The sequence below is a fragment of the Podarcis muralis genome, chromosome 14 (genome assembly GCF_964188315.1).
Source record: "Podarcis muralis chromosome 14, rPodMur119.hap1.1, whole genome shotgun sequence".
In the NCBI taxonomy this organism is placed as follows: Eukaryota; Metazoa; Chordata; class Lepidosauria; order Squamata; family Lacertidae; genus Podarcis; species Podarcis muralis.
In genome coordinates, this window is record NC_135668.1 from 11,462,807 (window position 1) to 11,476,981 (window position 14,175).

The window sequence follows — 14,175 nt, forward strand, 5'->3', positions numbered from 1 at the left end:
GAGATTCCAACTAAATATCAGGAAGAATTTTGTGATGGTAGGAGCTGCTTGACAGGGGAACAGACTTCTTTGGTAGTTAGTGGACTCTTCTCTGGAGGTTTGTAAGCAGAGTTTGGATGGCTGTCTGTCATGTAGAATCGAGTTGAGGTTTTTGCATTGCAGGGGTTTGTACTAGACGACCCTCGGGGTCCCTTCCAAACTCTATAGGGTTTAAAGAGCCCTGTCTGGAGCAGTCAGGGCTCGATCCATCTGCCCGCAGGACACGTGTTTTGCGCGGAGCCTTCGCCCTCGCGGGCTCGCCCTGCGCTCGCCTGCTGGGTTGGCCCGTGTCCCGGCCAGCCTCTCTCCGTCCCTCCCAGCGCCGGGGCGCCCGCCACTCGCAGCCCTTCCGCCCCCGACGGTGCGAGCCAGCCGCCCACGGGGCATAAGCGCCTCCCCGTCGCGGCCGAGCCCCCTGCCACCCCCGGGCCGAGTTGTCCCAGCGAGGAGCGCCTGGTCCGTCGGGCGTCGCGATGCAGGGCCAGGCAGCGGGCAGCCGGGCGCTGTGCTGCGCGCTGGCTGCCGTCGGGTTGCTGTCGGCGCTCAGCGCCGCGGGCACCGTCTTCTTGCTGGGCCAGTGGCGGGAGCTGAGCGCCGCGCTGCAGGCGACCCAGGAGGAGGTGGCGCAGCTGCGGCAGGCCCAGGTTCCGCCGAGCGCGCTGCGGCACCTCCGCGACGGCGGCGCCCCGTCGGACGGCGGCCTCGCCCAAGCGCCGGGCGGCCGCGACAAGAGAAGCCAACGGAGGCGCGCCCTCGCCAAGAGCCACATCCGCGCCGAGGACGAGGACATGCTCATGATGATGACCTACTCCATGGTGCCGGTAGGGGGCGCTCTGGCCTGTCGAGGGGGAGGAGGGGTCGGGGTCGAGGCTGGGTTCCTCCCTAGAGATCCAGGGAGAAATCTGCGCTTGGAAAGCTCCAGTTACCTGCCCCCAAAGTCAGGCTTGCTACCTAACACTCCCCACTGGCACAGCTCCTGTGCTGCCTGCCAGCGGAAATCCAACAGGTGCAGCTTGCGCTATGGAGAGGGGCAGAAAATCAGTCCCCCCGGTTGTACCCTTTTAGGGTAAAAGAGTATTGGGAAATGATCCACAATGAACTGGAAAAAACCAGAGTCCTTTCTGTTGGGGATAATTCAGACTGAAATTCCCAGGTGTCAAAAAAGCTAATTGATGTATGCTGCTGCTGCAGCCCCTGTTTTGTTAGCCCCAAAATGGAAAACGAGCAAGGTCCCAACTAAAGAAGAATGGAAACTTAAGTTGACAGAATATGCACAACTTGCAGACTTAACATATAGAATAAGAGAACATAATTGTGTACAGCTGAAAACGCTGGCAGCATTAAGATAAATTCAACAGTGTAAACCAAGTTTTGATGGGTGCAGTAATGGGATACTGAATGGTATAGTTTTTGGAAAATATGCTGGGATTTACGATATGTAAAATGAACCATGGAAAGAGAAGAAGGGAAGTCACTGATATCTGAAGGATGTAAAATGAGTATTTTGAATTGTAAAACAGAAAATGCATAAAAGAAGAAGAAGAAAGAAAGTTCCCCCTGTTTGATTTCAGCTGCTCTTCTTGGCACCAGAGCGAGGCCAGCAGATCAAGATGGCAAGGGGGAATGAAGGCCTTGATATTTGGTGAAGGTGGGGGGCCTGAAATATCCAGGGTTAGCATCACCCCCTGTGTCAAAGGCTCCTGTGTGCTTGACAGCTACGGCTTTCCCTGTCTCTGCATGGCCGCGCTTCAGAAAGGCACCACCTGTTGAATTTTGCGATCTGAAGCCTGTTAGAGGATTTCTCCATTCACATGCCAAAAACTGTGCTCAGGTTGGGTCTAAGCAACCTGGGTATGTGCAGGATACCAGCCAAAGAGTGTATATTTAAGTGCCTTAATAATAATTGTTGAATTGTGTGCAGCCATAAACAGGGTATCTAGCCCAACCCCTGGAATGCAGGACGAAGAAAGACTTCTATTCTGAAACCGCAAAGAGTCACTGCCAGTCAGTGTAGACCCAAGCTAAATGGTCCGATTCAGTACAATGCAACTTCCCATGTTCCTGTTTTTGTTGTGCTGTGCCAGACCTCCAAGTGTGCTACACAGCAGGGGCTGGAGGAGAGGGCTAGGGAAGGGGGCAGGTTGCAGATGCTGCAACTCCCTCTCCCTAGGTTTAAATGGGAAGAGTCAATCTCCAGGTTGTGATTTTGGTGGCACTTTGGTATTTTGGACAGCTTGTTCTGCACTGCCAAGGTGAGCCAAAACATCAGCTGAACAGCAGTACTTAAAACAGCAACACCTCTTAATTTCTCTGTAAGGGACGCAGGTGGCACTGTGGTCCAAATCACTGAGCCTCTTGTGCTTGCCAATCAGAAGGTCAGCGGTTTTAATCCCCATGATGGAGTGAGCTCTCGTTGCTCTGTCCCAGCTCCTGCCAACCTAGCAGTTTGAAAGCACACCAGTGGAAGTAGATAAATAGGTACCACTTTGGTGGGAAGGTAAACAGCATTTCCGGGTGCTTTGATTTCCGTCATGGTGTTCTGTTGCACCAGAAGCGGTTTAGTCCTGCTGGCCACTTGACCCAGAAAGCTGTCTGTGAACAAACACTGGCGCCCTTGGCCTGAAAGCGAGATGAGTGCCACAACCCTACAGTCACCTTTGACTGGACTTAACCACCCAGGGGTCCTTTACCTTTACCTTTTTACTTAAAACGGCAACACCTCTTAATTTTTCTTTACAGCCCTGTAGCTTTGAGCACCTCCAAACCCTCTGATTTGTTGGAGGAATCAACAGCCTTAGCAAACTATCCGAAAACCCACACTGCCTTTATACACACTCTCACCCACACGTCTGCTTGACCTCTATTTTGATTGTATTGTGCACCGATTGATTCCACTGGGTCCCAGAACTTTTCTGGTTGTTCTGCAGCTATGTCTTGCAAAACTCCAATCTTATCTGCTGAATTTGATCTTATCAGTTGCGCAGAAAATCCAAAGAGAGATTTTGCTTTACGAAGCTTTGATTCGGTGGGTTAGATCAGATTTTCATGAGGCACAGCTGCATAACCACGAGAAAAGCCCCTCCTGTATTGCAGGGGGTTGGAATAGATTTGTGATTATATGATAGCTTATGTGCACACTCAGGGAGATGGCTTGACAGTGATAGAATTTATGATCCGTTCGATGTTTCCCCCATAAAATATTTTATCTGTAACATTGACAGTTGCTGTGTGATATTTTGTATCCTAAGACAGAAGCACAAGGTATGCAAACGCTATCTAATCCTAAACTGCATTGCAGTAAAAACAAAACCAGAACTTTCTTCCAAGATATACAACAGTTGTCTGAGCGATTATATAGTCACAATGTGTCTACAGCTGACACTCAGTTTAGAGAGTTGTCAACTGGCCCAGGCTTCTGTGCCTTTAATGATCTGCAACACTTGGAAGCTTGCCATAGGAAGACAGTTCGGAAACTTCAGCTGGTGCAGAATTCAGTGGCCAGGCTGCTCACCCGAGCAAGACGGTTTGAGCATATTACACCAATCCTGGTCCGGCTGCACTGGCTACCAATTAGTTTCCAGGCCCAATTCAAAGTGCTGGTTTTGACCTATAAAGCCTTAAATGGCTCAGGACTGCAATACCTCAAGGACCGCCTCTTTCCATATGAACCTACACAGACCCTGAGATCATCTTCTGAGGCCCTCCTTCGTGCGCCTCCTCCGCGAGAGGTCTGGAGGGTGGCAACACGAGAACGGGGCCTTCTCTGCAGTGGTTCCCCGTCTGTAGAAAGCTCTCCCCAGGAAAGTTCACCAGGCGCCTTCATTATACACCTTTTTAACCAGGCCTTTGATTGACCTGATTGACATCCTATGCCCTTTTAAAATGTGGCTCTTTTGGGGGTGGGGTGGGGGTTGTGTTATTGTGTTTATTTTGATTTTATATATTGTGATCTTTTCTGTTAACTGCCCTGAGACCTCCGGGTATAGGGCAGTACATAAATTCAATCAATAATAAAATAATAATAATAATAATAATAATAATAATAATAATAATAATAGGAGGAGGAGCTTGACTGCTGAATCAGGCCAAAGCCCCATCTAGTCCAGCATTCTGCTTTCACCTTGGCCAACCAGATGACTATGAGAAGCTTGCAAGCGAGACCCAAGCAGAACAGCACTCTAATAATAATAATAATAATAATAATAATAATAATAATAATAATATATTTATATCCTGCCCTCCCAAGCCAAAGCCGGGCTCATAGTGGCTAACAACAGTAAAAATAGCACAATTTACATAAAATCACAGTCAATTAATTGAAATACATTCTAAAATCAGTTCAGAATCAAATTAATGGCGACTCTAATTGGGTTAGAGTTCTGTGAGGATTACAGAAGGAGAGAGGGGGTCAGACTGTGTCTTGGCCAAAGGCCTGGTGGAACAGCTCTGTCTTGCAGGCCTTGCGGAAAGATGTCAAGTCCTGCAGGGCCCTAGTCTCTTGTGACAAAGCGTTCCACCAGATCGGGGCCACGGCCGAAAAAAGCCCTGGCTCTGGTTGAAGCCAGCCTAACCTCCCTGTGGCCCGGGATCTCCAATATGTTTTTATTTGAAGATTGTAAGGTCCTCCGTGGGACATACCAGGAGAGGCAGTCCCATAGGTACGAGGATCCTAGGCTGTATAGGGCTTTAAAGGTTAAAACCAGCACCTTAAACCTGATCCTGTACTCCGCTGGGAGCCAGTGCAGCTGGTACAGCACTGAGTGGATGTGATCCCGCGGCGAGGACCCCATAAGGAGTCTCGCTACAGCATTCTGCACCCGCTGGAGTTTTTGGGTCAGTTTCAAGGGCAGGCCCACGTAGAGTGGGGCTGGTATTCAAGAAGCATAATGTCTCTGACTATGGAGGTAGAAAACAGCCATCAGGGCTAGTGGCCATTGATAGTCTTGCTAATGTCCAAGGAGCATCTTCAAATTCCAATTGCTGCAGACTAAGTGATGTGGGTTAAACCACAGAGCCTAGGACTTGCTGATCAGAAGGTTGGCAGTTCGAATCCCTGCGACGGGGTAAGCTCCCATTGCTCGGTCCCTGCTCCTGCCAACCTAACAGTTAGAAAGCACGTCAAAGTGCAAGTAGATAAATAGGTACCGCTCCAGCAGGAAGGTAAACAGTGTTTCCGTGCGCTGCTCTGGTTCGCCAGAAGTGGCTTAGTCATGCTGGCCACATGACCCAGAAGCTGTACGCCGGCTCCCTCGGCCAGTAAAGCGAGATGAGCCCCGCAACCCCAGAGTCGGTCACGACTGGACCTAATAGTCAGGGGTCCCCTTTACCTTTACCTAAGTGATGGTTAAAGGTGCAGGAGCCATATCTGGGTGTAAAGCTGGCGACTCTGTATTTAATTGCCAATATGTAACAAAAAATGTTTTCAGGGTGGTTTAAGGTGAAATGCAAAATGAAGTCTGAACCCAGAATAAAACTGGCAGCGAAGAATGACATCTGTACTAGCAGATCTTTAAAAATGCAAGAAAGGAAAAGGGGTGGGAATACAATTGAGTGGCAATTTTATCCATTCATTACTTTAATTTTAAAGGTGGGTATAAATAGGATGGAAGAACTTCTATTGCACATGTCTTGCTTAGTGGAGCTTCTGTCCAGACTCAAGTATAAAGTACCATTGAGCCAGGTGCTTGTGTTATGTGTTCTGAGATCTAAGTCTTCACACAATATGTATTTTGAATTATTTTTTGTTCCTCCATCATGCCAGCCTCTACAAGGCATGCTTACTTTCTATGCTTGCTGCTTTCTCTTGCCTCCTTACCCTATGAGTGCCAGAGAAGCCAGAAGAGACTGCATAAATTACCCATGGCTGTGTGGCTCCATAAGATCTCACCTGTTCAGACCCTTTCATTAGATCAGGGTTGCTAAAGGGCTGCAGCTCAGTGGTTAGAGCATCTCCTTTGCATGCAGAAAGTCCTAGGTTCTAATGGTGGCAGGTCCAGGGAGTCTGGAAGACAGCCTGGAGAGCCACTTTCAGTCAGTGTAGACAACAGTGAACTACTCTGGTTCCGTGTAAGGCAGTTTCCTCATGCACATTTCTTGGGTCACTTGTGAAGGCTGTCAGATGAGCCAGTGTTTCGCTGCTTTTGCTTCATCTTCCTTCCCCAAGAGTGAGAGAACAGATCGAGCTCTGAAAATTTCAAAGGTAATGTCATCTGTTCTGCAGATGTTCTTGCAAAAGGTAAGAAATGGAAAGGATGGGGGAAAACAAACAGAAGACGATTTGGTTTTTGTTATGTACTGAGTTGAATAGGATCCAAAAGGCAGCAGTCTGATTGGCCCCAGAACAATAGGATCCAGAATGCAGCAGTCTGATTGGTCCACAGGAGCCACCCAATCCAGCTCCCAGTGGAAGTGAATCCGCAACCTGATTGGCCTACAGGTGACTCCCGGAATTAGCCAATCACGTGGGGCCCATTGTGTAAACAATGTATATAAAGCAGACATTCTGGGGGAACTTCCATTCCTCCTCACCACTATGAGCTGAATAAAGAGCATGAAATCCACTCTCGACTCTGAGTATATTTCAGTTTTAGTTGCTCTCTAGCTAGCTGTCCTCCTGCCAACCTAGCAGTTCAAAAGCACGTCAAGTGCAATTAGATAAATAGGTACCACTCTGACGGGAAGATAAACAGCATTTCCATGCGCTTTTCTGGTTTGCCAGAAGCAGCTTAGTCATGCTGGCCACATGACCCAGAAGCTGTACGCCGGCTCCCTTGGCCAGTAAAGCGAGATGAGCGCCGCAACCCCAGAGTTGGCCACAACTGGACCTAATGGTCAGGGATGCCTTTACCTTTACCTTAGCTAGCCATCAGTGTTCCCCTGAAGCTGTTTCCCAGTGTTGTTCTACTTTGTGTAGATCCTGGGAGTGGGTGGGAAATCTCAGTTAGTTTGTGTCTACACAAAGTTGCTGGAGTGGCTTCGCAATCAAACCATCTTCCCAGGGAACTCTGGGAATTGTAGGAGTGTGTGTGTCCTGACAACCCTTGGCCTCCTGAACAAACTACAGCTCCCATAATTCTTTGTGGGAAGCCATGGCTGTTTAAAAGTGCCGTTATAGTGTTTTACATGTATACTGTAGGTGTGGGCTGAGTGTGTGGGGTCCATTGCAGGCCTCTATCCTGTCCTATTACCCCCCCCCCCATCTCATACTCTGGTTTTTCTTCAGATCATATAAATCTTCTGCCTTTTTGCTATATCCCCCTGTCTTTTGCTTGGCAACAGTGGTGTGGAAATTCTATGGGTAAAAGAAAGAGGCTTTCATCCTTTTTGTTGGGTGCATTCCTATGTCTTCAGTAGCTCCCGATCTAGAGACAAGTATTGCAACAACGAAAAATCAGTGGCCATTTTTCCATCCCTCGATTCATTCTTTTGTGTCAAAACAAATTGCAGGACAAATTCCTCCTCCTCCACCCCCACCCCCAACCCTCTCACTCTCTCTTAATAGACTCTCGCTATGATTATGCCAGTTGACAAAGTGTTTTCGTTGAAGAAGCTCTGCAAAGAGTGAGCAATCAGTCGCCCGACTTTGTGAACAAAAGTGTGGAAATGAAAGCAAAATAAGCAAAAAGGAGAGGGCAAGGAATTTGGAACGCAGTCGTGATATTCTGGCATGGCTATAGATTGGACGATGGTACAAAACAAAGAAGCCCAAATCTGTAGTAAATGACTCATTCTCAGTTTGGTGAAAAGCGCCGCGTGGAATGTGAGAGGAGCACTTTGATGCGCGTCCAAAATTCCTTGCTCATCAACCCTATTTGTATTATGTCGCTGAGCAGAGTTTGCACGTGTTCCAGATAGGGCTTGCTAATAATCTCACATTCTTTTCTCAAGCCCGTCCAAAGGCAAAGGCTCAGAATGTTTCCCAAAAGCAAACATGGGTCGTGTGTCTAGATGCAGAAGAGAACTGGGTCCTTCAGTACCTTTTAAATTGGGGTGGGGCAAGCCTGTGGATCCTGAGATGTTGCTGGACTACACTTCCCATCAGCAGCGGCCATTGTCCATGCTGGCTGGGGCTGATGGGAGTTGGAGTCCAACATCAACCTGGATAGCTCAGCAGGTTAGACGTTAGAGCATGGTGCTGATAATGCCAAGGTCGCAGGTTTGATCCCCATATGGGACAGCTGCTTATTCCTTCATTGCTGGGGGTTGGGCAGGATGATCCTCAGGGTCTCTCTGCAATTCTATGAATCATCTGGAGGGCCGCAGGTGCCCCATCCCTGTTTTCAGTGGTTGTACAGAATATGGAATTATGTTATTGTTATGCAGGATGTTAAGTTGTGGGTGAACATATCAGACGACACAGCGATTCTTCCAACAGCTCTTGTTTATTCACAGGCCCAAAACAGAACTGGCCTGAAAGGTTCAGCCAACCTGCTTATATAGAGCTCAAATACAAAGCAACAGTAACACTTTCTGTAACTATCCTTCACTTTCACTTCCTTATTTGCATATGTGGACCAGAGTGAAAACTATCTACAGTATCCCCCTGCTGGCCCAGGGTGAAAACTTCAGTACATAACACAGGATAAACTCCTAGGTGTTATGAACAGTTTGGAAATGCCTGCTTATTGATCCTTCTCTGGGCTGTTTTAAAGGTAAAGGTAAAGGTACCCCTGCCCGTACGGGCCAGTCTTGACAGACTCTAGGGTTGTGCGCCCATCTCACTCAAGAGGCCGGGGGCCAGCGCTGTCCGCAGACACTTCCGGGTCACGTGGCCAGCGTGACATCGCTGCTCTGGCGAGCCAGAGCCGCACACGGAAACACCGTTTACCTTCCCGCTAGTAAGCGGTCCCTATTTATCTACTTGCACTCGGAGGTGCTTTCGAACTGCTAGGTTGGCAGGCCATGACTGGACTGCACCTTTAAGGAGAAGCGGGAAATTCCGGGGTCAAATAAGAAACAGGGACAGCTTCTGTAAATCTGCGACTGTCCCTGGAAAACAGGGGCACTTGGAGGGTCTGAGATTTGCAGCAGCAAAGGAGTGGGGTTAGGATGGAGGGCACAGATGGAGGGCACACACAATATCACAAGTCATAACATTGGAGAGTTGCTGGGAGTTCACTCTGGTGCTTATGCTTTGAATGAGTAGGAGCATGGTACCCAGTTCTTCTGATGCCTGATTAAAAAACATACCCCCCCCCCCCCGAATGGCCTTAGCAGTTAAGGCCAATGTGTTCTTTCAAAAATGAGCTTAGGTTGCATTTTGACGCTTGTCCTAACATTGCCCTCCTTTGGAACACTACATTCCCTGGTTTGTCAGCAGTGATGTCTGTACAAAAAGTAACCAGCATTCATCCTTTTAAATTATTTCCTTGGTGCGGTGGGCCACTATACCCCCCCCCCCAAGCTCTCTTCTGTCCTCTGTCCAGCTTATCACAGTTCAAATATATTGGGAGTACAGCCTGGGAGGGGGTTCCAAGGGCCACATAGAAAGGATCGGAGGGCCACGATTTGCCTGCAGTCCTGAGGTTTATCACCACTGCTGTAGGAAAGAAGTCATGAATTAATAGTTAATAAAAGATCACGGATCCACTTCAAATTGGAAACTGGATTTTTGTTCCTGTTAGGCTTTCAAACAGAGGCTGGTTTGCCACCCAAGAGGGATGCTGTATCAGTAGATCACGGGCAGGAGTTGGGCTAGAGAGCCTTTGAGATCCCTTCCAGCTTACTATATAATTGCAAGCGGAGGGGCAGTCCAACTGGGTACTTGTACACTCAAAAATGTTTGGTCTGACACACTTGGAAAGCAAAACTTTAAGACTGTATTTGGGCCTCAAGTTATAAAGGACAACTTGCCTTTGGTGGCCCCTTCATGCTTGGTGGGCTTCAGCATGAATTGCAGATCTAGACTTGTCTCCTGATTGACAGGTTTACCTTGGACAGCGACTCGAGCAGAGACACAACAGGGATCTTCCAGCAAGGATGTAGAATTACTCTGTATCTCTTCATTAGGTGTGATTGGATTAAGGCACAGAGATGCAGCAGAACCATCTCCTCCTGCAGCAGCAGAGGCTGGTTGGAAGGTGGCAAAGTTGGGCTTTTTGACATGCAGAGACACAATGAGCAGCCACCTCTGAAGATCATGCTTAGTCTATGCCTTGGGAGTGGTTGAGTGACCATTCATCCCTGATGCAGAAGGATGCTGAATTCTCCAACTCCCTGCCCCAAGAAATAATGATCAGAAAAACTCAGAGTATTTAAGCATGCAGAGATGCAGCGGGCAACCCCTTAGGAACATAAGACGAGTTTTTCTGGATCACGCCTATCTAACCTCTGGATTCCTACGGGAACAAGCTAAACATGTAGACATTCAGATTGCCTCTCACCCTGGAAATGTCATAAATCCATTTTGACCAACAGCAACCGATAGAGCTGGGATCCATGGATTTGTGCTTTGGAGCTGAGAGCAGCCTTTCTGCGTTTAATTGATTTATTTATCTCGAGTCGTGGCACACTATGTTTTAAAGCATTATTCTGATGTGCTAGAATGGTAGGAAGCTGTCTAAATCTCACATCCTGCCTTATAAAGATACCGTGTTTTGTGATTTCAGGTCCGGGTGATGATCGAGATCTGCAACAGCACAAAGGGAGTGTGCTTGACAGGTATGCTGGAGAATTTGTGATCGGGCAAACTGGGGACTTTTTTCTGTCTGTGCCTATTTTATTGCTGCTAAACCAGTGGGAGAAATTTGCCACCAGTATCACTACCCAAAGCTGCTCTAAACCAGGGTCTTCTAGGAGCATGTCTATGTGTGGAAATACAGCTGATTTTTTTAAAAACAACAACAACAACAACAACTGGTGGCTTTTATATGGTCAGAGGGAGAGGAACTGTTCCTGCTCCTCTTCTGAATGCCTTGCTGCAGCCTGCTTGCATTGGCATGCTCTAACCCAACTTTCTGCAACCTGTTCTTAAAAGGTAAAGGGACCCCTGACCAGTAGGTCCAGTCGTGGCCAACTCTGGGGTTGCAGCGCTCATCTCGCTTTACTGGCCGAGGGAGCCGACGTACAGCTTCCGGGTCATGTGGCCAGCATGACTAAGCTGCTTCTGGCAAACCAGAGCAGCGCATGGAAACGCCGTTCACCTTCCCGCTGGAGCGGTACCTATTTAGCTACTTGCACTCTGACGTGCTTCCGAACTGCTAGGTTGGTAGGAGCTGGGACTGAGCAATGGGAGCTCACCCCGTCGCGGGGATTCGAACTGCCGACCTTCTGATCGGCAAGTCCTAGGCTCTGTGGTTTAACCCACAGTGCCACCTGCGTCCCAAACCCATCATCCCTGACCACTGGCTATGCTGGCTGGGACTTCTGGGAATTAGAGTCCGAAACACCTTGAGGCCAGCAAGTTGGGGGAAAGGAGCTGCTAACTTAAGCGAGTTTGCAATATTTCAGGTTGGTCCTGATAAAGAATGGCACTACTGGTGCTTTTGGATTGCTTTCCTAATGGCAACACGGCTAATGGAAACCTTTGGCTTCCATTAGCTTTGGCTTCCATGTTCTTCATTTATCCTTGGTCTCCCAATAGTCAGGGGTAATGGGAGCCACAATCCAGTGTACTGTAGATAACCACTGGTTCCCCATCCCTGGTCTAAATGGAACTTGCTGGCTATAAAGAACCAGCACAGTCCATCAAGTGCATTTTTGGCCTAGGACCTCAGGGATAAACAATGACTTGATGTCTGTTTTTCTAGATCAGGTGTGGGGAACTGTTGTCCTTCCAGATGTTGCTGAACCAGCATGGTGAATAGCCAGGGATGATGGCAGCATCTGGAAGGTCCAATTTCTCATACCTGGACTAGATACAGTGGTGCCCCGCAAGACGAATGACTCGCAAGACGAAAAACCCGCTAGACGAAAGGGTTTTCCGTTTTTGAGTTGCTTCGCAAGACAATTTTCCCTATGGGCTTGCTTCGCAAGACGAAAACGTCTTGCGAGTCTTGTGATTTTTTTCCGCTTCCCCCCCCCCCTTTTTCTAAGCCGCTAAGCCGCTAATAGCCTTTTAGCCGCTAAGCCTTTAATAGCCGCTAAGCCGCTAAACCGCTAATAGCGCTAATCCGCTAATCTGCTAATAGGGTTGCTTCACAAGACAAAAAAACCGCTAGACGAAGAGACTCGCGAAACGGATTAATTTCATCTTGCAAGGCACCACTGTACAATGGGGACGAGTCGCTGCTACGTAATTCTACACATCTTGCATGCAAAGGCTGATGAATTTGCACAAGGACTTAAAAAAACAACAACCCACAAACTGATTTGGAGATGTGGAGAATTGAATTTAAGATTGGATGAAATGAGAAACGGTTAGAAACAGAAATTGATCAGTTTGCCCATTGCTAGTTTCAGGTTCCCAACAGTCAAGCAGGAATGAGAAAGCCTTAAAGCAGGATCTTCGCCACCATTTAATCCAGCTCCATTGTTTCATTTTGGCACGGGCCTCAGATCCCATGCGCCATTTTCATGTGCGCTGCAAGCCGAGATGCTGAGAGCTTCTTGGGAGGCACCAAAAAATACAAAGGTGTAAAGGACTGGATTACGTTGGCTGGCAGGAGTGAAAAAGCGAGTGCGCCACAATCCTCTGCAATGAGACAACCCTGAGGAATGCATGCTTTGTCAAAAGAGCAATTGGCTGAAATTTAAGCGGGTGCTGGGCTTGGAACGGAGAAGGAAGTTTGTTTGCTTGTTTTGAAAGATTAGTCACCAGTGAACTGAACTGGGTGGTGGTAGAGGGAAGGATTATGTTTCTGTATTTTTCAAAGTATTATGTTGTGCGTATTGTGAGCAGTTTCCCACATAAATACAGCAGCAACCAATGCTTCCTTCTTGAGTAGGCAGGGCAAACATTTTTCGCAAGGTTAATCCACCATTTTTGTTTCACCTTTGAGCACATTTATTTATTTAGCATTCCCGGCCTTTATTTATTTAGAGCATTTGCACCCTGCTCTTCAGGCTGCCAACCTCCCATCTTCATAGCTGCCAACTTTTCCCTTTTCTTGCGAGGAATCCTATTCGGAATAAGGGAATTTCCCTTAAAAAAAGGGAAACGTTGACAGTTATGTTCTTATGTTCAGCCGATGTACATGTGTAAACTCAGAGACTGGGGCACATGTAGCAGAATTATGGAGGAGGGTGTGGACTGCTGGCTGCCTAAAACCTGTAGAGATGGAAAACCTGTGGCTTTCCACCAGTTGGACTCCAAGTCCCATCAGCCCCTGTCAGCATGGTCAATGGTCAGGGCTGATGGGAGTTGTAGTCAAACTGGCATAGTTTACCCATCTTTGTTTCAAAGCAGGGATTGGGAACCTCAGGCTTGGGGGCCCAATGCAGCTCTCTGTCTCTCCCCTGGGACTCTCCCAAGGCACATCCTCTCACCCCAGGCCATATCCCCCTGAGGTTTCATTTCACACCTTCCTTGAGTGTTCTCACCTGGCTGGAAGGTGTCCTTGAGATGGATGGAGGACAGAGAGGGGGGTTGTGACAGTGTCAGTGTGTGCAGCAACTAGCCTGCTGTACAGAGGTAAATTTACATTCATTTATCTTCTTTTTAAAATTATTGTTATTAATTTCCCAAATTATTACAAATCAAACCAAATTACTTTAATTTAATGCAATTTCTTAAAATCAGGTTTCCCGCTCCTGTGGCAAACATATGTCAATGTGTTTGTCAAATTTCGTCAAAATTTGTCAAAATATGCCAAATTTCCTCCTGCAGCTGCATCTTCTTTTGTTTAATGTCCAGTTTCACTTGTCGTTAGTTCATTCCTGCAGCTGACCACATTATTATTATTACAGTGGAAACTTGGAAGCTGAACGCCTTTAAACTCAAAGGTTTTGGCTCCTGAATGATCAAAAACTGAAAACGTTTTTTGGAAGATGAATGTCTGACATGACTTCCACAGCTCCTGCAGCCAATTGGAAGCCACACCTTGGTTCTTGAACCATTTCAAGAGTTGAATGGACTCCTGGAATGTATTAAATTCGAGAACCAAGCTATAACTGTATTATTATTATTATTATTATTATTATTATTATTATTATTATTATTACTACTACTTCCTACTTACAAATAGTGCCTCTGTTACA

The 14,175-nt window shown here is 47.5% G+C and overlaps 1 protein-coding gene across 1 annotated transcript in view; it reads left to right on the plus strand.

Moving 5' to 3' along the window:
* Positions 1 to 400: 400 nt before the first annotated feature.
* The window catches only part of GLDN (gliomedin), a 33,969-nt gene continuing 20,194 nt past the window's right edge, over positions 401 to 14,175 (plus strand). Inside the window, exons 1-2 of the mRNA XM_028706794.2 lie at positions 401 to 860; positions 10,647 to 10,698. Of these exons, the coding sequence (XP_028562627.2) occupies positions 513 to 860; positions 10,647 to 10,698 (400 nt within the window). The 5' untranslated portion in view covers positions 401 to 512. The remainder of the gene's footprint in view (positions 861 to 10,646; positions 10,699 to 14,175) is intronic.